This window comes from Typopeltis vanoorti, chromosome 10 (assembly GCF_054136105.1).
Source record: "Typopeltis vanoorti isolate ZY-2024b chromosome 10, IOZ_Tvanoo_1.0, whole genome shotgun sequence".
Classification (NCBI taxonomy): domain Eukaryota; kingdom Metazoa; phylum Arthropoda; class Arachnida; order Uropygi; family Thelyphonidae; genus Typopeltis; species Typopeltis vanoorti.
Window position 1 is genome coordinate 114,667,018 of NC_143558.1, and position 25,312 is coordinate 114,692,329.

Sequence of the window (25,312 nt, forward strand, 5' to 3'; positions counted from 1 at the left end):
AAATAATCTGTAGAAAGTTTATTTTACTTCACTAATTACTAAAATTTAATAATTTTACTTGAAAAGAATGAGAAGTAGTGTCAATATATCTCTAATAACAGGTCCAAAAGAACCGACAACTAACAGATTACAGCAATAGCCACCCTATCCCAAGTTGATCAAATATACCAACCACCTTTATGATTTTAAGGGAAAAAAAAACATCAGCAGTTTTTTTATTTTTTTTTTTTTATTTTATATCTTGTAATTACTGTATTCTGCTAATGGTGGTTCCATAACACATTAACTCAAGTAACGGAGTTGTCATGTTTGAGACCACTTGACTCAAATTTGCAATTTTTTTTCCAATATTCTAAAGCATTGCTTTAAATTTTATTTACAATTTATTTTATTTTGCAAAAAAATAATAAAAATCGATATAAAAACGAATTTAACTTTGCAAGATATGTAAAAAAAAAAACTATTTCAAAATGTGACATCAGATAAATCTTAGCAATAAATTTAATAATATCTGCAAACACCATAACAAGACATTTTATTAAGTCTAAGGGAGATGGTAAATCTCGTATTATTGTACAGCCAGGTACGAATCTCGGATCGAAATCCATCGAATCCTAGAGTTTCATGCCGAAAAAACTATCGGCGAGCCCAAGTGTAAGTAATCACTTGGGAAGTACAACACCAGGGCAACTCGCAGCAAAGGTGAAACAAGCTCTGTCACTGTCACTTAATATTCTCTCATAATGTAAAACGCAGCTCCTAGGAGATGTATTACTGTTTTACATTATGAGAAGAGGTCACTACCCAGACTGGTTTCAACCCTTTTTTGAGGTCTCATCAGTGAGATGAGAAATAGCCTTTTCGCTTGTTATAGTAGTAATAACAAGACATTTTATTCATTTTGAAGAAATTATTTTTGTGCTACATTTAAAAGCCAGGTACACTAAGCATCCTAAAGCAATAGCCCAGTATACTTATATTTCTGATTATGGTTTCATCCTGCTGATTGATTACTGGACATTTTAAACAAAGATTCTAATATTTCTTTTGTTGGCTGATGCACTATTTTTTTTTGTCAAAATCAATTTCATCTGATCCTCCAGACTGCATGATTTTCTGATTTATAATAATCACTTCTTGATGCTTATTAGAAAAGAATGATTTAAAAAAAAAGTCCAGTTATTCAGCTGTCTTCAGTTGGGAGAGGGAAGGGAGAAAGATTTGGGCAACTATTCAAACTACAGAAATTTCAGATGAGTATTTCATGCTGTTTGCGAGAAAATTAAAAAAATGATTTTATTTGGTAGCTTGTATGAATGTTTTTTTTAGTATAAATTAACTAATACAACTGTAATGTTTCTTTCATAGGGCACGATCTTTTATTCATGTTTTTTGCCTTAAAGTGCACAGTATTATTTCCTAGTTTTAAAATTACTTTATAACTATTTCATAACTCTTCATTCTGGGAACAACTATTCTAGAAATAATAAGAGGACTGCAGCTCAAGTTACTGTAGATAACCGTATAAATGCTGTGACATGCATAATAAACTGTACAAGTGCAGTAACTGTAAGCATTTACTGGCAAATATACCCATAAAGCTTATCAAACTTTTACATGGCAGTTATTATCAAAAGTCTGACACACAGACCATATACAATTTTTCTTTGGATTCCTTCTATCAGAAGAATTAAATAAAACATGAATCACACTGTTGTATAATGGATAAAAAGAAACCACCATCCAGAAAGTAATTGATAATTATCATCCTTTGACCAGACTATAATCTGACGTGAAGAGGATTTCCACATTACACATGTAACGTAATTTTAAAATATTACAATAGATGATTAGTATTTCTTATAAAAAAAAAAAAAAAAAAAAATTAAAAAAAAATGAGTTATCTTTCCTTGACGAAAATTTTAATTTTCCTCTACAAATTGTCTAACTGCATGACAGCAAAACACACTGTATTAGACAAAAGTTTCACACTGGAACAAACTAGGAATGTGCTGAAGCAGGACATGGCCAAAGCACACTGAATTAAATTGTATAAATTTTTTTTTTTTTTTTTTTTTTTAAATACACTCATTAACAATTGATAAATTTTAATGAGTATACATATATATACGTAGGCCGTTCAATAAGTTATAAGACTATATTTATACAGAAAACTGATTACCTTTAATTGTTATCATTTACATGGTCTTTTTTGAAGTAACTACCATGAGACGCGATGCATTTGTCCCAACGTTGCGTCCACTTCTTAAACACATGTGAAAGTCCATTTTTTGAGAGTTCTTTCAAAATCGCCTCCGCAGCTTTTACACATGCTTTGTTGCTTTCGAAATGGTGGCCTCTTAGTGGTTTCTTGAGCTGAAGAAACAGCCAGAAATTGCACGGTGCGAGATCAGGACTGTATGGAGGGTGTGGTAGGATATCTATGTTGTTCTTCTGCAAAACATCCACTACACCACCAGCAATATGTGGCCTTGCATTATCATGGTGCAATAAGAAGCCATTCTTCAGCAATGGATGCTTCCTTTTGACGTGCTGGACCATTGTCTGTAAAACATTCGCATAGTATGAGCCGTTTACAGTATTCCCGGGTTCTATAGCGTGTTGGTAAACAATGCTTTCGTAGTCCAAAAATATTATGGTCATAACTTTACCAGCCGATTTTACAGTTTTTGCTTTCTTGGGGGTAGGCGAAGACAGATGCTTCCATTCACTGCTTTGTTGTTTCATTGTAGGGTCATAGTGATACAACCAAGCTTCATCTGCTGTAATGATGCGTTTTAAGAAGTTGTTGCCTTCTTGTTCCAGTCTTTCTTACAATTCTGTGCACACATCCACTTGATGCTGCATTTGCTCCAGTGTCAAGAGTTTGGGAATCCATCAGGCGCAAACACGTTTCAGTTCCAAATATTCAGCCATGATTAAGTGAACACTTCCCACAGAAATATTCAGGACAACATGCAGCTGGTGTACTGTGATTTTGCGATCCTCCTTGATGATAATCGCTGCTGTGTTGATCATTGTCTCTGTGATGGACGTTGAAGGTCTTCTCTCACGTTCAAGATCTTTCCACATTTTGCCTTCCTTCCTTAAAAATTTTATGCCAGCGAAAAACACTTCCCCTCGACATTGCTTCATCATGGAAAGCTTTGCGTATCATGTTAAAAGTGTCCGATGCTGATTATTGCAAACGCACACAAAATTTAATTGCATAACGCTGTTCCAAGGACGCTTCCATTTCGATGACTGGTCGCAGATCATAGGCACGCCGAAACAAGCTTGCGTTTAGTCACGTGACCTGGCACATCAGCCCATATACGCCATCTATCAACCTCTTTTGTTAATACAGACAGCAACATTTCTTTATTCCACATAAATTAATATTGTGATGAGTGGTTTCGCGACAGTAAAATTAGTCTTATTACTTATTGAACAGCCCTTGTATATATATTTTGTTAAAAACATTTGTTTATAAAATTTAATTAATTACGAATTGTGCTTTGGCCAATTCAGAATGAAGAAAGGTTTTAAAAAATGTGTATGTTTCACCTAAACCATGATTAGGTGAAGCTGTTTTGAGCTGTTGGTTCTCATTAGGAAATCAGCAGATATCTTAAAATTACAATCCTCATTCAAAAGCAAAGTAATTCAGTTTCAAAAAAGTATTATTTTTCATAACTGAACAGTGGCATGCATACACAAAAGATTGTTCCCATCAACAGTTTAAGCATATGCAGACACTGCCTGGTGCAAATGTAATTATCAAAGAAGAACCTAAATGTATTCATTTCAGCAGTGTAAAATAAACAGATCGATCCACATTTCATGTACTACTTAAGAAACTTGAAAGTTCTTTAAGTGTTTGCAAGGTAACCCTGATGCCAAGGATTGTATTTTCATAAGCTCTCTTCTGAATTCTAAATTCTCCAAGTTTATTTATATATATTTTCGAGTACTAAATAAGAATGTTCTTTAATATCTCCTATTTCTTTTTATTTTCCATTGCCAAAATGAAGACTGTTAAGGATTTTTTTTTTTTTTTGATAAAAAGAAAAAATGTATTTTTACTTTATCTAAATATAATAAAATCTCTTAAGGAAAAGAGCCAAGATGCTTCAATAATAATCTCCATTACAAGTGAGAAACTTGTAATGGAGGATATTATGGATCTATCCACATGCTATAACCAAATATAGAAACTTAAAACTTTCTCATTTATCAGAGTTTATAAGAACGTTTTTCTACATTTCTTACTTTTGCTTATTTCCACGTTTTGCTATAAAATATAGATGAATCTGTAATATTGTCTATTATAATATGTATGTGTGACAAATATAACCTTCTCGGCTCTATAGTTTAATATTTTATTATGCACCGAACTAGAGATGAGATTAATTATGATGAATTTAACTTTCTCACACAGCACTGAATGAGCTATTGTCTTCACTGCTGCTTATAAGTCTTTTATACTGGTTGTGGATAGAATTCATGTTGTTTAAATATTGCAGTCAAAGCAACTTCAATTCCAGTCTTGTTCTCATAACTTCACTGATAAATTTTTGAAACTTCACTATTTCTACATTTGGCTATAAAATATAAATAGATTCATAATATCCTCCATTTCAATATAATAAAACTATCATTTTCATGCTGTATTTCATTTATTAAGTACAAAATATTGCACTTGTTTCTTCAAATAACAAAAATATTAACGGAACTTCTTTTGAATTGTGAAATAGAAAGAAAATAATTATGGATTTAATAATCAAAATGAGGGGTGCTTAAGGGTCAAAGCTGAATAACTGAGAGAAGACCTCCACATAGCCTTTAAAGGAATGAGGAGAACCGACCAGGGCTTCTGACCTAATGTCCAACCCTCACCTTCTCGTGGTGCACCCTGTTGGGTGCATACTGAACGAACGAGGATGGGCTGGCAATTTGGGATTTAGCTGACCAAATTGTATTCTCATTGGTTAAAGCAAAATAAAAAATGATGGTAAAACATGACAAAATTTCATGCCAGCTGGGACATCGCCCAGTTAAACAAGGCCCCTGTTGTTTTTGCCAGGGAACGAATTTGCAATACATTATATGTAGGAGAATAAATTTTTCAGCATTTTTTGGAGCAGCATACATTTGATTTCTTCATAAATATTTCCAATTTCTGAAAAAAATCTCAAGGAAGCTGGAAGCTAGTAATGAAAGAAATTGTACTGTGGAATGAGTATTTGTTAGCCATGGAACCCTTCTATTTGAATGGTTGCACAAGATAAAGGAAGGTTTATCCCAATTGGTTGCATTTGTTATGATGCGTGTAACAGGAATTTTTCTGCTTTGGCTGGCCAAATATCTGAAAAACACGCTGAAGTGGACTGAAGCAAAACTGAATATTTGGCACATCCCTAGATGTGGCGAATATTCAGTAGGCCTATATAGCTCTGTGGGAATGGCACATAGGCCATCCAATGAAAGATCACTGTTAGTTCAAATCTAGCTGGCAACTAGAGAAATTTTTATTATTATTATTATCAACAGACCTCCATGGAGTCTAGAGACTCATCATGGGAGGTTCCACTTTCACATGCACAGCTCACTGTACCTCGACTTAAATGCATTCACTGTCCCTACACTCTCAAGTAATGCATTTCAATCACCCACCACTCTCCATGCAAAAAAATCTACTCCTCACCCTCCAAGACATTGTATGAAAATTTTCATCCACACTAATCTGGTAATTATCTCTTATCAACTTATACATCTTGATTATGTCTCCCCTCTTCCTTCTATCCATTGGGCTCTATAATTTTCATTCTTTGATCTGTCTTCATATTCCACATTCTAGAGATCAGAAACCAATTATTCAAATCTGTGAAGAATAATCCATATGCAGCCTGATCAAAGTCTTGTACAATGGAATCAAAAGCATGTAGAAGTAAAGATGTTTTGATTCCATTGTACAGTGTTCTCTGCATCATTCCTATAATCGACTGTGTCGTCCTCACAATTTTAGTAAAATATCCATGAAATTACAAGTCTCTATTCACCACAACCATGAAATCCTTCATCTCCTCCAAAATATTCCCACCAATCCTATACTCTGCATCCCATCTTTGCTTCCCAAAATTTTAAAACCATACTTTGCAACATTAAACTGACATTCCCCCCCCACACACACACTCACCCATTTAGACAGTCTATTTAGGTCCTCTTTGCAAAGTAGATATATAGCTACATCTGCTATACTTCTCATAACTCTCCCCAACTTTGCATCATCTGCAAACAACCATACATCACCATTTAAGCCTTTTCTAATATCATTAATATCATACAAATTAAACAACAATGGCCCCAAAACATATCCCTAGGGAATGCCACCAGTGACTTTACTCTTCTGGGATATCAATCCACCCATACAAAACCTCTTAATGCTTGTCAGACAGCCAATCTCCGATTCAATACACTAATCTACTATCCAACCCCATCTGTTCCAAATTTAACTACTAGTTTGTCATTGTTAACCTATTAAAAACTTTTGCAAAATCTAAATATATTACTGTATATTCAGATTTTCATTGAACAAGGGGAATGTGCATTCCCCTTGTCCAATGTTCATCATCTTGTAATAATAAGTAACCAGATTGTTAAAACTTCCTTTAGCAAATCCATGCTATCCATTAAAGAGAATTCTACTGCTGTTCACCTAGTTCTGAATCCTTGTCATCACTAGTTTGTCCAACTCTTTGACCACAACTCCCGACAAGCAGAGCAATTTTGCCATCTTTCCATTTCTTGGGGGCCTGCGCTAATCTAAGACTCATGTTAAAAATGTACATTAAAGCTGTTGTTAACTGTCTGGGATATTCCCTCAAGACATACTATCAAGTTCCATGGCTGAATTGACATCAAGTTTACTCAATTCCTCATACACCTCCGGCTTACTCACCATAGTGACTCTTCCCCGATTCATACTGCTCAAGTTCTGCATTATGTTACAATCACAAGGATGGAATACTTTAATGAACTACTAATTTAACACCTCTACTATATCCTCCTCAGTCTTTATGATTCTCTCATTCTCACTGACCAACATCATCTTCCCATAATCAAAAAAAAAAAAACTCCCTAGGATTTCTTTTAATGTCATTTGCTAACTGCTGTTCATACTGCACTTTTGATACCCTAAGTAAGTCATTTTCCTTGCTTGCTTGAACTTTGTACTCCTCATGTAACTGATTATCTCCACTCATCTTATGCCACTTCTACAATGCCCTTTTCTTCCATATTGCATGCTTCACCTCTTCAGTCATCCATTTTACACCTATGTTATTATCTAAGCTTCACTTCAAATTCCTGAGTTAGTTAATTCCTGTATTTCCATCATGGGAACTGGGATTTGTAATCCTGCAACTAAAAAAAATTGATTGCCAAACAAACTATTTTAGATAATATATAGTAAGGAACTATGAGCTGGTGGCAGTTGGCTGTTGTACTCTCCTTCCTGGATGCCCATTAAAAATTATTAATAGCCTTGGTACAACTTTCTGTGACTGGCCAAGTAACAACTATCTCATGTAGTTAGAACAGTCAGAAAAGGACCATCATGTTTTGATCCTCTTCTTTTCAAAATCAGTTGAAAGAAATTTAAACAGAATAATAGAGAAATTATTATATATACTCACATATCTCCTTTTGATTTCTGAAACCGTAAATTAAGTTCTCTAAAGATGGGTACAATGCTTTGTGTGGAAATATTTTTTACAATATTAACAATGATGCTCTCATCATCTTCTTGAAATATTTTCTGTTAAAATATAAATCATTTTATGAAAAAAAAAAGTATGTGGATACATATGCAAATGATAATTCAAGCTTTTAAATGCATTTGTTATTTCAAACAAAATATACTTTATGAATGACAGACACCTCTAAACTAGTATATTAATTCATGTTAGAAGCAGAGGTACTGAAACTCATCTCTGAGAAATATTTTCGCTCAAAAACTCTGAAGACTTTTAACATTGAGCATAACTATGAAGTATTCAGCATACTGTACCTAACTTGCACTAAGCAAAGGAAAGCTTACATAATAAATATTTGAATCATATAGGAAATAGATAACAGTCTCAGGCTATGCATCTCAGAATGCAGCTTTATGACATTAATTGATATGATCATTACATATCATCCCTGAAACAAAATTATTCAAAATAAAATTGAAAATACTAAAAGTTATGAAACAAATATTCTCAAAGTAAAAGATCTAAAGAATAAACAACATTTGTTTATAATTAACTGAAGTGTCTACAATGGTATATTAGAAAGCAGAAAAGACTGGTGTGACCTTTTGGTTACTGATCTTGATTCTCCACAGCTGAAAAAACTGTCTTCTTTTAAAATAGACAAAGGAAATTTGTCTGCAGTTTATTTATTTATTTATTTTACTTATAAAGAATCCTTAGCACTGTATTTTCTGTTCAGATCCCATTCCAATTCCTGTGGCAATGGATCCTACTGATACTTCGAAATATTTCAGAAAGTCTTTTAGAGGCAGTTTTCATTAACAATTGAGGTTTATTTATATTTTTGGCATTAAGTTCCCAATAAAGCCTTCATTTCATGGTGAATGATTCCTCAATATAATTAGTGTGAATGAATTCAAGGACAGGTATGGAAGTTGGTGCAGGTAGTATGCCACCTTCCTGGAGGTATCTCTTAATAATAATAATTGTTTTTAATTTTCTCCACATATCTGCTATTTGTTGTTCAGAAGCATTATTGTCTTTTGTAGTTATAACTTAGAACAAGCTGCATTTTAGATTTAAAAACTATGCTAAATGCAATTACCAGAAATTGATAGCTTGCTTTTTATACAAGCTAATGCTCCTTTATAAGCACTGCTTTTGAGAACTACCAGTTAAAGACCTTTACATACAAATATGTTTGACTGTTTTGGATTTATGGCTGAAGCAACCAAAGCTATGAGGTCAGTGTATTATGCCTATGAGTTGAGCATGTTCTTCCAGCTATTCTGGTTGGTAGGATGAAAATCCCAAGTTTCCAGGAGGAAAAACCCTACCACCTCCATATGAGACTGGCTAACTCACCTTGATAAAGGTTTCTTGCATTCTAGGTGAGATTCAAACCCAGGTCTTTCCCAACCAAAAGACATTGTTGATACTATCAAAGTCAAGGAGGCTCCCAATGGTATAGTAGTGTTTGGAGAAATAAATTCTAACAGATGTGTAACACACTGGATATTGCAATGATTCCCACAACGCAGCATTTACTGAACCTTCTCTCAAAAATGAGGCTGCAGCATAACACAGGCATTGTAATGATACAGTTTGAGGAAATTTATGAAAAAACAAGACAATGCACAGAGTCATCATGGTCAATACATCTTGAGAAGATCCACAATGTTAGGTGTAGGATAGACCAGTACATCCAACAGCAAAATAGCAGAGAATATGCTGTATTTTTCAGACAATAAGACGCACCCCAAATTTATGAGACGATTTTTAGAAAAAAATATTTTATTATATAAAGATATTTACAAATTCTTACTTAATTTTTATTTATTGTTACAATCATTTGTATTAGCAATATTCAGTTCATCTTCACTCTCGGTACTATCACTCATCTCGTTAATGTCACTGTTCGTATTACTTTTGTCTGAACTATTGTTGTCACTCCCTTCAAAAACTGCATCATCTTCGGTACCATCCATCGCATTACTTATTCCACATTTCTTAAACGACTTTATAATCGCCTCTTCTTTCATAGCTTCCCATGAATTTTTCATCCAGGTTCATACTTTTGAAATTGTTGGCCATTTCATTTCATAGTCGCTTTCTAGATTACCATTAGTGACATTCAAACCTGTATGTTCTTTAACCACCAATAAAGTTGGATCACTTGATGCACATTCTCTGTTGATGTAACATCGCGATTTGGCTTTGCCATCCATTTGTTCCACTCTTCCCACATAAAATTTTTTAATGGTTTATTAATAGATCCATCCAAGGGTTGTAATTGACTTGTAAGGCCTCCAGGAATGACAGCTAATTCTGTATTCATTTCTTTTAGAAGCTTCTTGGTTGATTCTGTTTTATGTGCTCTGAATTGATCCCACACTAACATCACAGGCTTTTTCAACAACACACCTGGATATTTTGCCCGTATGTTTTGTATCCATAATTTCATTCCTGTTTCGTCCATCCAGCCTTTATCTTGAACGTGGATAATAATGCCACGAGGAATTTCATCTCTCAGTAATGTTTTTCTCTTGAAGATTAACATAGGGGTAGTTTTGTTCTGTCCATGCAACAAACTAAAACTACAGTGTAGTGAGTTTTTTTTCACTATTGATTTGGTGCCTTTTGAATCTACTGTCCGATTTAAAGGAACATCAAAAGTTAGAGGCACTTCATCCATGTTTGCAATTTGATTAATCTCAAAGTTAAATTTCCTTCTCGCTGATATGACAAATCTATGGAATTCTATAATTTTAACTTCATAGTCAGCTGGCATTTTTTGTACGCATGCATAAACAGTGTCTTTTCATAAATCTAAAGCACCAAGACGGTGATCCGGTAAAATCTAAAATTCCATTAGCAGTTGCCCATTGTTTCACTTCAAAAATTATAATTTTCGTAGAAACAGATATTCCCGTTTCGATAATTTGTTACCCAATTTTTCATTTGTACTTCTAGTTCTGGCCATTTTTCTAGGTGCGAACGGAATGTTTTCTTGTGTTTACATAGCAGTTTTAATTGTTCCTCTTGTTTTCTCCACTCACGAACTATTTTTTCTGTTGGTGGTGGACCAAAATGTCTTTTTGCTGCTCTGTTTACATAGTTTTGCATAATTTATCACATTTAATTTATAACTCACATTATATGAAAGTCTTTTTTGTTTTACACTCATTTTTTCTAATTTTAAGATAAAAATTTTAACGACTTACAAAAAATAATTCAAATGAACTGTACAAAAGCGCATATGTTTACACACTAATGACTATTGATGATCTAAATCGGTGATTTACCATATGTAGTGAGATAACGTAGGTACCTACCTTCAGTGGCATACTTACTAATTTTATTAACATATTGTGCCAGTAATTGAACTTCGCTAACAGCTTCGGTACAGTGTAAAGATTCGTATTTTAATGTTACCATAAAACGCACCCCAATTTTCAGTCAATTTTTCTATGTAAAAAGGTGCATCTTATGGTCCAAAAAATATGGTAATTATGTTGAAGGGAGAATAATCATTATTTCTAGGCCAAATAGAGATGGGTACAAAATAAATTTCTCTCAACACTAATATATATATGTAAGACGTATATCATATTACATCTTATAGCTTTATAAGATATAATCTATATACCTTTAAGGGAAGTAAAACCTGATGCAGTTCTTTATATTTAGTGATCCTATATAAATAAAATATTCAAGAACAATAGAGTCAGTTCACCAATGTACTGATTAAAAATTTTAAGGAGAGGGGATTTAAGTTCTATCATATGGTTTACAAGCGGAAAGCTGTTTGGTCTGATTTTAAAAACAAAAGTTTTTAAAATCAAAAAATTTTGAGTTTTTGAGAGTGCATTTATTTATGTTTAGGAGCATCATTTGAGGCAGGGGAAGAGTGAGAGTGTGTGTGCATTGCTATAAATCATCAGATTTAATAATTAATATTTAAAATAAAATATTCAACTCTAAATTTCACTTACATTTATAACTTCAACTTGATTCTTTTTAAGTCCTTCTTCTAAAATACTGGCAATTTTTTCAACTGGCGTATCCAAACAAGATTCCCATTCGACGTTAACCTCATCTGAAGGCAATTCTTCCTTATCTAATGACTTTAATGCAAAAAGAAATTCTATTATAACTGACAGAAGATTAAATATGAAACTTTTTTTTTAAAAAATGCATTTTAACAATTTAGGAAGAGCTGGATAGCAGATTAATGCCTGATGATAATTTTCCATAATCTAAGCAGATACTATTTCAACTTATTATAAGTTGAAATATAAGGCTTTAGATTTCGTTTTGAAATAATTTTTTAAATATAAATAAAATTTCAGTATCACTGAATATTTAGTTCTGATTTTAGGTTTACACAGGATTGCCACATTGAAAAATGCATTTGTTACCTAAATTGTTCTCTTTTAATGTTTAAAACACTTTAGAATTGACCTTCAGATAAGATGCACATATCATTTTCAACCTGAAAATTGTCGTTTTTGACAGTTTTCTCATTGGGCTAATTGCTCTTTCATGCAATGATATGTAATGTCACAGCTGAAAAACTGTGACTTCAGTAACCAACCAAATTTATTTATGCAAACTGAAGCCTCCCCCTCCCCACTTCTTTTTATAAGAATTGTAGTAATCATTCTTTCCTATCCATTGCCATTAGAGAGAAATACAACTCAAGATTATAAATGTAACTAAAGAAAATTCTGAAGTCAAAAGAGAATGTGCCAATTTTTTTTTTTTTTTCAATGAAAAACTTGGCAATGCCAAAATATCATAGTTAAGGCTGGATTTAGATCTGATGAGATCGTAAATCTATAACAAATGTGAGGACTCGGTGTCACAGAATTCTTCAACTTCTCTTTGTAACTGCCGGTTGGTGCATATATTTGTATTATTTTAACGTTTCCGTTGATGTTTGTACTATGATATATGCTTTGACCTGATATTCCTGCATACACTTTGTTTACTATGCTTCAGTTTATAAGGAAACCCACTCCTCTCTGCATGGCATCACTGGTCCTTTCCAGTAAAGCCATTTTAGTATTATGCATTGTTCTGATTTTCTTTTCTCTTCACTTACTGCTATTATATCCCATTCCATTTTTCTTGATTCATATTCCAGTTCTTCTATACTTTCATCATCTGTTAATGTTCTTATGTTGTATATAAGAATCATGAAAATCATTTTGTTTCGAAGGAGCACATGGAATCCAATAATCCATTTCTCTACTGAACCAAATTCATTGGGTTGTAAGACCCAGTGAATCTTGATACTGCTGGACATTTTAAGACCCAGTGATGCTGAATACTGCTGGCTCATTCTTGCAGGTAGCATATTCATGATTTTAATGAAAGTAGTCTCTCTTCTCCCACAACAATGAATGCCTTGGGAGAGGAATGGCCATAGACTATCTTACTAGAGCTGTGTAATGTCATTGTTAATATTATCATTCTTCCTGTCCAGCTTACACTGCTCTGCCTCAGAATGTGTCTGAGTGTCTATAGTCAGCTGTTTTCACTCCAAAGGGTAGCAAATGATGTTGGGAAGCTGCTTCTCTAAGGCACATGCTGTGTCCAATTGGAATCCCTCCTAGTTCTGGTTCCTCAGTATCGATGTATCTGGCTTGGGAGAGGAATCACCATGGCCTAAATAGCCTAGAGTTGTGTAATGTCATCATTGATATTAGCATTCTTGCTGCCCAAAAGGACCTGCTCAGATTACACTGCTCAGAATATGTCCAAGTGATCTCTATAGATGTCTCTATCCCAAGGTGTGGCAGATGCTGTTGGGAAACTGCTTCTCTGAATTTCCACTGTACCCAGGTGGAATCTCTCTTAGCCTGATTCCTCACCATCAACCTGGCTGGATTGGGAGACCCTGCAGGTAGAATATACTGCTGCCAGCATAGATCAATACTTCCTCAGACCATGCAGGTCCCCTCATTGTGTCAAGGTGAGGATTCCAGAAAGTCACACATCATCCTTAAACGATAAGCTACAATGCTTAGTTTTTCTTTTAATATACCTTGCATGAATCCAACAATGCACAACATAACTGAAAGCATTCATACACTTCAAAATGAAAATTTAAAACTAAATTAAGCCTCTCTGACATTGAATATGGGTTTTTTATAATACATAATTTTTTTTTAGAATTTCACCTAAACATTTTGATAACAGATAAACATTAATCTGACAACAGTATACAGAAATTAATTATTATTTATTTAAAAAAAAATAGTCATTTTCTCACACTTTAACAGAATAATAATATTTACAAATATCCATCATCATAAAATTCCTGACATTTACCCTCAAGGAGTGTACAGGATATGATAGTACTACATGAAAAATTTACATCATTACTAACTTCCTACCTACAATTTTCTGCCAAATCAATCTGTTACCTGTCAAAGATACAACACTGTCAGATTTTATATTTATATATCTATCTAACTTCTAAGACACTTTTTACCATATCAATCCACCTACATCTTGGTCTTCCTCTAGCCAAGCTGGCAGAGAACGCTTGTTTGACTAATCTTTCCTCGTCCATTCTGTTTAAGTGACCATACCACCTGAGATTAGCTCTGCTAACACATTCCTGGATACTGACAATGTCAAGTTCTTTTCTAATATCCTCATTTTTAATATGATATTGCCATTGATGCCATCTGTTCACACGCCTAATCTTTCTCAGGACTTTCATATTTGCGGTCTCTAGCCTTTGGTCTAGTGTTTTACTTCTGACCCAGCTCTCAGATCCATAAGTTCATACGGATCTGAGAGCTGGATACTGACAATGTATCCAGCTCTCCTAATATTCTTTCCTAATATCCTCATTTTTAATATGATATTGCCATCGATGCCATCTGTTCACACCCCTAATCTTTCTCAGGACTCTCTTATCTGCAGTCTCTAGCCTTTGGTCTAGTGTTTTACTTCTGACCCAGCTCTGAGATCCATAAGTTCATATGGATCTGAGAGCTGGATACTGACAATGTATCCAGCTCTCCTAATATTCTCATTTTTAATATGATATTGCCATCGATGCCATCTGTTCACACCCCTAATCTTTCTCAGGACTCTCTTATCTGCGGTCTCTAGCCTTTGGTCAAGTGTTTTACTTCTGACCCAGCTCTCAGATCCATAAGTTAAAATTGGTTTGAAGACTGTCTTGTATACAGCTAATTTCTCTCTTATTCCATATCAATTTATTCAGTTGACTTCCTACAATACCAGCTTTGTTGATTCTATTGTCTATTTCCATATTTAAATTACCATCTTCACTAAAAATCATGCCTAAGTAGATGAAATGTTCTATAGGTTCTCCATTCACAATGCTTCTGCCTATTTTCATAATCTTTGTCTTCTTATTGCTGACCTTCATACCATATCTATCACAACAGTTATTCAATTTAGTTCAGGGAATCTTGCAGATTTGTAGCAAATTTATTTAGAAGTATAACATCATCCACATAAAGCAAGAAGCTGATATTAACATCTCCAATTTTGATATCAGGTTTAATGCCACTATCCTTCATAATGTAATTCATACAATGAATAACAGAGGTGATAATGTAAATCCTTGTCTGACATCAGATTTAAAATTAAACCATCTCCCTGTACTTCCTTCAATTCTAACTGCTGACTTACAACTCAAATAAGGACTAAGTATTGCTTAATATAATGATCCACTGACACCATACAACTGTAGCATTTTGAATAGCTTCTCGCTTGGCACCTTGTCATATGCTTTTTGTAGATGTACAAAATTTAAATACAGATCTTTGTTATATTCCCATGACTTTTCAACTATTCATCGTAAAGTGAATATCTGATTCTGACAGCCTCTATCTGGCCTGAATCCAGCTTGTTCCTCACCAAGCTTCTCTTCCGCAATCCTTCGCAACCATTTCTCAAGTATACTGGCATAAAACAAGATTGTCATCATCATCAAATTCCTGCCATGTACCCTCAAGGGGTGTACAGGATATGATAGTACTACATGAAAAAAATTACATCATTACTAACTTCCTATCTACAATTTTCCTCCAAATCAGTCTGTTACTTGTCGAGACTCCAACATTATCAGATCTTATATTTCTAGCGTCTAAGGCACTTTGTACCTTATGAATCCACCTATATCTTGGTCTTCCTCTAGGTCGTTTTCCTGCCAACCTGGCAGAGAACACTTGTTCTCTGCCAGGTTGGCAGGAAAACAAGTGTTCTAATCTTTAGATTAGAACAGATTAGAAAACAAGTTTGCTAATCTTTCCTCACCCATGCTGTTTAAGTTACCATACCACCTGAGATTAGCTCTGCTAACGCATTCCTGGATGCTGACAATGTCAAGTTCTTTCCTAATATCCTCGTTTTTAATATCATATTGCCATCGATGCCATCTGTTCATGCCTCTTATCTTTCTCAGGACTCTCATATCTGCGGTCTCTAGTCTTTGGTCAAGTGTTTTACTTCTGACCCAGCTCTCAGATCCATAAGTTAAAACTGGTTTGAACACTGTCTTGTATACAGCTAATTTAGTGTTCCGACTAATTTCTCTCTTATTCCATATGAATTTATTTAATTGACTTCCCACCATACCAGCTTTGCTGATTCTGTTGTCTATTTCTATATTTAATTTACCATCTTCACTAAAAATTGTGCCCAAGTAGCTGAAATGTTTTACTTGTTCCACAGGTTCTCCGTTCATAACGCAGTTGACATTTTCAAAGATTCTGCCTATTTTCATTGTCTTTGTCTTTTTATTGCTGACCTTCATACCATATCTATTACAACAGTAATAATGAAATTCTGTCATGTTCTTCCATCATTTTGTATTTTGGTTTAAGCCAATAAGAATACAATTTGGTCGGCTAAATCTCAAATTGCCAGCCCAATCTCGTTCGTTCAGTATCCAGGTAGATACCCAACAGAGTGCACCATGAAAAGGTGAGGATTGGACATTAGGTCATAAGCTCTGGTCGGTTCTCTGTTCCTTTAAAGGCTATGTGGAGGTCTCCTCTCAGTTATACAGCTTTGACCCTTAAGCACCCCTTCTAAATCACTGCATCAACCAATCTTGATATTTTTGGTCTTTTTCCTGCCATATTTGCTCTTTCATCTTCCATTCTGTTTCGGTAAACATAGATCTAATTATACATTCCTGAATATTAACTATGTCAACTTCTTTTCTGTCGTTACCTTTATTTTTAGTGTAACTGCCACTGGTACCATCTGCACACTCATATAATTTTCCTCAGGGCTCTCGTGTCTGTGGCCTTCAGTTTTTTTCAAATGATCAAGGTCTTGGATTTATGTGTTAAAACTGCTGTCATGTATACACTGCTAGCTGTGTTTTGGCTTTTTCTTTTGTTCCACATAAATTTATTCTTCTGGTCCACCACTTCCTTTTGTTATAATTGTTTTTAGTATGCTTGTTTGGGCTATTCCACGATTTATTTTTAAAATTTTCGTATTAATATTGACTTTTCTCGCTTAAGAATTCATCTTTTTGTTGGGAATACTGAAGAACCTATTCAATTCATTCACTACTCCCCTTCAGGAAGTTAACCAACCTAACAACAGTTCTGTCTTGAAAAAAACATAATAGCATACAATATCTAGGTAATCAACAGGGACAAGCAGTGCCTTAAAAGTACCTAAATAGCTAAACTATGCAGCCTATTCTACAAATTCATTACTAAGAATGCAGTTAATATTTTCTAGATTTCGTGCTGTTTTTGTACTTTTTTTTTAAGTTTTAGTCTTTTTTATTACTGATTTTCATATTAAATTTGTCAGACTTACAGGAGGTTTATCATCATCATCATCATCAAATTCCTGCCATGTACCCTCAAGGGGTGTACAGGATATGACAGTACTACATGAAAAAATTACATCATTACTAACTTCCTATCTACAATTTTCCTCCAAATCAGTCTGTTACTTGTCAAGACTCCAACATTAGCAGATCTTATATTTCTATCGTCTAAGGCACTTTGTACCGTATCAATCCACCTATATCTTGGTCTTCCTCTGGGTCGTTTTCCTGCCAACCTGGCAGAGAACACTTGTTTTGCTAATCTTTCCTCTCCCATTCTGTTTAAGTGACCATACCATCTGAGATTAGCTCTGCTAACGCATTCCTGGATGCTGACAATGTCAAGTTCTTTCCTAATATCCTCATTTTTAATATGATATTGCCATTGATGCCATCTGTTCACGCCTCTAATCTTTCTCAGGACTCTCATATCTGCGGTCTCTAGTCTTTGGTCAAGTGTTTTACTTCTGACCCAGCTCTCAGATCCATAAGTTAAAATTGGTTTGAACACAGTCTTGTATACAGCTAATTTAGTGTTCCGACTAATTTCTTTCTTATTCCATATGAATTTATTCAACTGACTTCCCACGATGCCAGTTTTGCTGATTCTGTTGTCTATTTCTATATTTAGTTTACCATCTTCAGTAAAAATTGTGCCTAAGTAGCTGAAATGTTTTACTTGTTCCACAGGTTCTCCATTCACAACACAGTTGACATTTTCAATGATTCTGCCTATTTTCATTGTCTTTGTCTTTTTATTGCTGACCTTCATACCATATCTATTACAACAGCTATTCAATTTAGTCAGAGAATCTTGCAGATTTGTAGAGGATTTATTTAGAAGTATAACATCATCCGCATAAAGCAAAGAGCTGACATTAACATCTCCAATTTTGATATCAGGTTTAATACCACATTCCTTCATAATGTGATCCATATAGATAATGAATAACAGAGAGGATAATGTACATCCTTGTCTCACACCAGATTTAACATTAAACCATCTTCCTGTACTTCCTTCAATTCTAACTGCTGACTCACAACTCAAATAAAGACTAAGTATTGCTTGATATAATGCCCCATTGACACCATATAACTGCAGCATATTGAATAGCTTCTCTCTTGGCACCTTGTCATATGCCTTTTCCAAATCGACAAAACTTAAATACAGATCTTTGTTATATTCCCATGCTTTCTCGACTATTTGTCGTAAAGTGAAGATCTGATCCTGACAGCCTCTATTTGGCCTGAATCCAGCTTGTTCTTCACCAAGCTTTACTTCCACAATTCTTCTCAACCGTTTCTCAAGTATACTTGCATAGATCTTGCCAGGAACACTCAGTAGGGAAATACCTCTGTAATTCTCACATTCAGTTTTATTTCACTTTTTATATATGGGTACTATGAGAGCTCTACTCCAATCATCGGGAATTCGTCCCTCTGTCCAGGCTTTCTGAACTATGCAGTGCAGCCACTGTAAGACTCTTATACCACCATACTTCAGCATTTCTGGTCGAATATCATCTACTCCTGCTGCCTTTCGACATTTCAAGCCTTTGATGGCTTTTTCTACTTCAAGTATGGATATGTATTCCTGACTGCATGCCTGGTCAGTGTTTTTTATCACTGTGCTGTCATCACTGCTTGTTTCATTTAGCAGTTTTTCAAAGTAATTACTCCATACTTCAAGGATATCTTTTTCTCCTGTTTTCATTTCACCTTTATCATCTCTAATTCCTTTTACAGCACTCTTTCCTCCATTCCTAAGCTTCTTCAACAACCTCCAGAATATTTTGCCACCTTCTTGATATTTATTTTCTATATTCTTGCCAAAGTCCTCCCATGACTTTTGTTTAGCTAGTTTTACACACTGTTTAGCTTTCTTACATTTGTCTCTGTATTCTGTAAGAGTAAAACCTGACTTATTTGCCAGGAACTTTTGATATGCTTTCTTCTTTTCCTTCACTGCCTCTTTAACTTCCTGTGTCCACCAGGGAGTTCTGATTTTTCTATCCTTGCACACAACCTCACCACATGCCTCTCTGGCAGAATCAATCAATGTTTCCTTCAGAGTTTGCCACTGAATCTCCAAGGTTTGATTCCTGTTCTCAAACTCTTTCATTTTCTTTTCAATAATATTTCTGTATTTTAGTCTACAGTTCACATCTGAGAGCTGCTCAACTTTTATTCGCTTTAAAACTTTCTTACATGTTATTCTTTTCAATATGAAATTCAATTTTATCCTGCTCAAGACTAAATAGTGATCACTTCCAATTTCAAATCCTCTGTACACTCTGGTGTCCTGCACCAGGGAGAAAACATCACTATCAACAATAACATAGTCAATGAGACTTTTCTTATTCCTAGCCTCTTCTCTCCATGTGAATTTGTGCACATTTTTATGTTGGAACATGGTGTTAGTAATAACCAGTCCATGTCCTGAGCAGAAATCCAACAGATATTTGCCATTATTATTAGCTTTGCTTTTTTCTCCAAATTTTCCCAAAATATTTTTGTATGTCTCACAATCATTTCCTACTCTACTATTTAGATCCCCAACAAGGACCAACTTTTCCTTTTTCATTGTGTCAGTTGCTTTTTCTAAAGCCTCAAAAAATTCCTCCACTTCTACCTTAGTAGAACCTTCTGTGGGACCATAGACACAAATAAGTCTCATTGTCCAGTTCCCCATTCTCATATTTGCCCACATTACTCTACTTGAGACTGACTGCCATTCAAGAAGATTAGCCTCGTATTTTGTGTTGAATACTATGGCTACTCCTTCTTTTCCTTGATTGTTATTGCCTGAATATAACATTTTGTATTTATTGCTCAGAAAGATCTCACCAGTTTTGGTCTTTTTTGTTTCAGTCACCCCTATTATGTCGATCTGGTACTTATCTAATTCCTCAGCTAGCTCCATTTCTTTGCCATTCAGGCTTCTTACGTTGATAGTACCTATCTTTAACTCTGGTGATGTTGAGTTGGGGTTTGTTTTCAGATTTGTTCCAGTAGCTGACTTTTCGCTGTTCGCCCTGGTTCCCTGGCGAAAACAACGGGGGCCTTGTTTAACCGGGCGACGCCCCAGCCGGCATGAAATTTTGTCATGTTGTACCATCATTTTTTATTTTGGTTTAACCAATAAGAATACAATTTGGTCGGCTATAAGAGAATAATAATCTGCACAGAGTAAGAAACTATGCAGAATGCACTAGACATAAATAATATCAAACATTACTATAATGAAATGATGCACTATAATGAACTATGGGAAAGAGTTGGCCTACGTCTCATAACATCAATTCTTTTTTAAGCATTCATTGCTGCAAACAGCTTTAGTGAGTAAACCAGTCCACAGAATTGCGGGAATACCTGTTGTGGATTCACCGTTCTGAAAAATTCGGTATCATCCATACTAGTACTTGATGATAGGGCCATATTGATTTATCAGTTAAAATTTTCACAAATCTAAACTTCAAAATTTCTTTATATTAGGCTTGCTTGATTCACTCTATAACTTGCTCACTTTGATTTATTTATTTCTATATATTCAGGTCTATAAATGAAATTCCTGTCGACTGCTGCGCCAATTGTAAAATTTTATTTCTCCTTTATTAATCTTACGTATTGTTCTCTTTAAATCTTAATTACACTTATATTGCACTTGTATCTGCGCCCTTAGTAAAATCCTTCTCTAGTAAGACTTGATTCTCTTAACTTCTATATTTCTTTTGGCTGATCTTTACATATAAGAATGATGCTAGTGGTTTGAGGGACAAAGGGAATATTAATAGTCAATGCCAACTCCCTTGTCTCTACGCTGGTTCTAATTCCTTTTCCGGATTCAGAGAAAATTTATTTTTCACTGTGCCACCCCGAATAATAGATTAACAAAGAATGTAGAATCAAGGAACCAGAAACAGTTTAGTTTACAATCTTATACTACTATAGGTTACGTTTGCAGTTGTAGCCTCACCATAAATTAATCTCCCGTTGTGGTCCGTATTTTATGAGCAAGTGCAACAGAGAAGAAAATCAGGTGCAAGCTATCAGTTAAACTTAAAAAGCAAAACATTTAATTCAATTGAGACAGCTTACACATTGTGAATATACTCTGATTAAATAATCTGCAATTGCTAAGAAATGAACGTTAATGATTCAGATTCTATATCTCTATCATAGCATGCATAACAAAGAACTTCATTTATATTTTACAAATTCAACTTGATAGATCAAACTTATTCTTCAATACTAAGGACATTTGTTAACTGAATTACTAGGTTAGCACCACATGCTCTCACACTATTTTATTCACAAGATTCTCATAATTACTCTATCATTAAATGAAACAATCTTAGAGTCCTTCCTAAAGTTACAGACATTCTTCTTATACATATTTACTCATAAAAAACATAGACTGTACATTACCAACTGCTAGGGAATCGTTTGGCCACATCACATATCTTGTCTGGACAATCACTTTCGACTCCAAGTTCATTCTGCTTTTTTTTTTCTGATGGTATTCTTCAAGATTTCGAGCTGTACTTATCTCTGCCACCTAAATTAGGTAGACTTTGTTCTCTGGTGAACTGGCTTAACATCGCAATGATCCTTCCGTAAGCATCGGTGACTATCTTCTGCTGGGCTGATTTTTGATCAGTAAACTTTCTGGAATTTCATGGCATAGTTCCTCAGTCATTGTCTCGAATCTGCGTCAAAAACGGGGAACTAAAAGTTGCCAGAGGAGGTTCCACACACAACAGCATAACCACAGGAAGGCATGAGATCCAGAGCGAAAAGAGAGCATAAGAGAGTTCTTCTAGGCGCTGCACGACCTATTTAAATTGCACGCCACACGTTCACTCCTACGTCATCGATTTCTCCTCCTCAATTTCCATGTCACCCTACATCACCCAGAGTTTTGAATTTCCTTAGAATTTTTGGAAAATTCTAAGGAAAATGATCGGATCTTACTCCACCTTTACCACGAGTTGCCCTATGTGCAGCTGCAAACTTGACTTACTTGGGAAAAAGGATTAAAAACCTAGCTTATAAAATTGCTTGGTATCCTTAACATAATATATACCCAAGGTAAAAACTTTCTACAGGCATGGATATGTTCTAAACATGAAATGAAAACAGTGACATCCAAATCTTAGCAGAGTAGCACTTTTTTATTTTATTTTTAAGTTGGGTTAGTAGAGGGAAATGAGGGGAGAAATGATGTCTTATGATCATAACTGTAGTCCCTCAGTTTTTTTTTTTTTTAATCACTTTCATAATCATTACACATTCAGATCACCATAAAAAGATCGGTGATAAATATTTTATCAAAAAGCACTAACAGAATTACTACAGGAAGAGCCATAAGACTTCATTTTGGCAATATAAAATTACATAGGCAAAGTGGATACTAGATCCAACATTATTTCAAAGCCAAATGTTAGTAGAAAGTTTCGTAAGTTGACCTGTTTCACTGTCCTGACAGCTGCTTCAGACTGGCTGCTCTCTTCAGGTTTCTGAAGAAAACCAACCACTTCAAAACAGCTGTCAGGACAGTGAAACCTTTATCAAATGCACTAACAAAAGGTGAATTATGGATGCTTGTTTGGCTAGTGCTCATGTTTTTTAAGTGGTGCACGCTAAGGCAACTCAGGGAATGCTGAGGATTGTATTCTCGTAAGCTCTCAGATCAACTCACGAAACTTTCATAGTTTCTACAAACGTTCGGCTTTGAAATAATGTTGGATCTAATATCCACTTTGCCTATGTACTAACAGAATGAATCAAATGTATTAACATACACTGTTGTTCAAATGAAACAGAAAGTTCTTTCAAATAAAAAGATATGGCATCTCAAAGTGTTCAATGAGGGGGGGGGGGATGGAAAGTTCTGATAAACACCTAGTAGTAGAGTTATGAAGGTAATTTATGAAATCAGATGACTAAAAATTAAGTTGAAGATGCATAATTTCGTATTTTGATGCAAGTTAGTTATTTAGTTACTCTATCCTTTATATGGAAGAAAATTTTTTTTTTTTTGGAGACCCCCCCCCCCCCCCATCCTATTAATAACTGCGATTTTAACAGGTTTTTTTTTTTTTTTTTTTGGTAGATCCACAAAATTTTTAGTTTCAGGTTTTAAAATCAATCATTAATTTTCAGGTTGCCTAAATTTCTGATTTTTATTTTTAACTGCCATTTTAATGCCCTAGGCATTATCATATATTATGCTTCATAGCATCCTGTGATCACATTCGGTGAGTGTGATGTGTCATTCACTGTGGGTAGCACTTACAGTTGACTCCCTGTGCTTCCATCTCAGTATGGTATTAGTGATTGTTGACCTGGGATGGCCAAATTTGTCAACAATTTGCCAAACAGATAGGTCTGCAAAATGGCATCTTATCACAACACCTCTTTCAAACTCTGTCACTTTGAAAGAGGTGTATATACATTGACTTTTTCCAAGCAGTGTATATACACACAAACACTGGACAATGCAACATGTATGCATAAACACACCCACCCACTCACTCTTGTGCAAGGTACATTGTGCCATGTTTTTGTAATGAATTGGAGAAATATGATGATCGTGTCAGTGCAACTGCTTCCAGGTGAAATGACTGAAAGAAGACAACTGATGGAGTTCGAAAGAGATGTTGTGATAGGATGTCACATGTTGCAGGTCTATCTGTTCAGCAAATTGTTGACAAATTGGGCCACCCCAAGTCAACAATCAGTGATATCATACTGAGATGGAAATGCAGAGAGTCAAATGCAAGTGCTACCCACAGTGGATGATATACCACACTTACTGAACGTGACCACAGAGTGCTACGTAGGATAATATATATAAACTACCATTCGTTAGCTGACATGTTGAATGCATCGTGCCATGTCACAGTCATATTTTTGTAATGAATTGGAGGAATATGATGATTGTGTCAGTGCAATTGTATCACAACCGTGTCCAGGTGAAATGGCTGAAAGAAGACAACTGATGGAGTTTGAAAAAGACGTTGTAATAGGATGTCATGTTGCAGGCCTATCTGTTCAGCAAATTGTTGACATATTGGGCCACCCCAGGTCAACAATCAGTGATATCATACTGAGATGGAAATGCAGAGAGTCAAATACAAGTGGATGATATACCACACTAACCGAACGTGACCACAGAGTGCTATGTAGGATTATATATAATAACTGCCATTTGTTAGCTGACATGTTGAATGCAGAGCTCTGGCTATCAAATGGAACATGAATGTGCACAAAAATATTCAGAATCGAGGCTCACAACATGGGTTTCCATGGTAGGACTACAATACAATATGTAAACTTCACATTACCTGAACCAACATGCAGCACTGTCTTCAGTGGTGCAAACAGCATGTACAGGCAGACACGAAAACTTTGAAAGCTGTGTTATATAGCAACGGGATCATGCTATACCCTTTAATGAGTAGATGGACAGGTGTAGGTCTGGTGGATGCCTGGCAAACATCTCTTACCAGAGTGAGTAATCCCAACTATGAAATTCAGAGATGACACTGGGATGGTATAGTCCTATTTTTCCTAGTTTGCTTTTGGATCTCTGTTTGAAGTGCCACGAACACTGAAAGGTATCTGAACATTCTTGACAGTGTAATGTTTCCTACTTTGTGGTGTTTCTACAGAGCTGACATTGTCTTTTTCAGCAAGACAA

At 35.0% G+C, this 25,312-nt stretch overlaps 1 protein-coding gene across 1 annotated transcript in view; it reads right to left on the reverse strand.

The window, feature by feature from the left end:
• LOC150102718 (uncharacterized) overlaps window positions 1-25,312 on the reverse strand; it is an 89,314-nt gene that overhangs the window by 27,094 nt on the left and 36,908 nt on the right. Inside the window, exons 5-6 of the mRNA XM_090399406.1 lie at window positions 11,753-11,884; window positions 7,698-7,819 (exon numbers count right to left, since the gene is read on the reverse strand). Coding sequence (XP_090255532.1) covers window positions 7,698-7,819; window positions 11,753-11,884 — 254 coding nt within the window. The remainder of the gene's footprint in view (window positions 1-7,697; window positions 7,820-11,752; window positions 11,885-25,312) is intronic.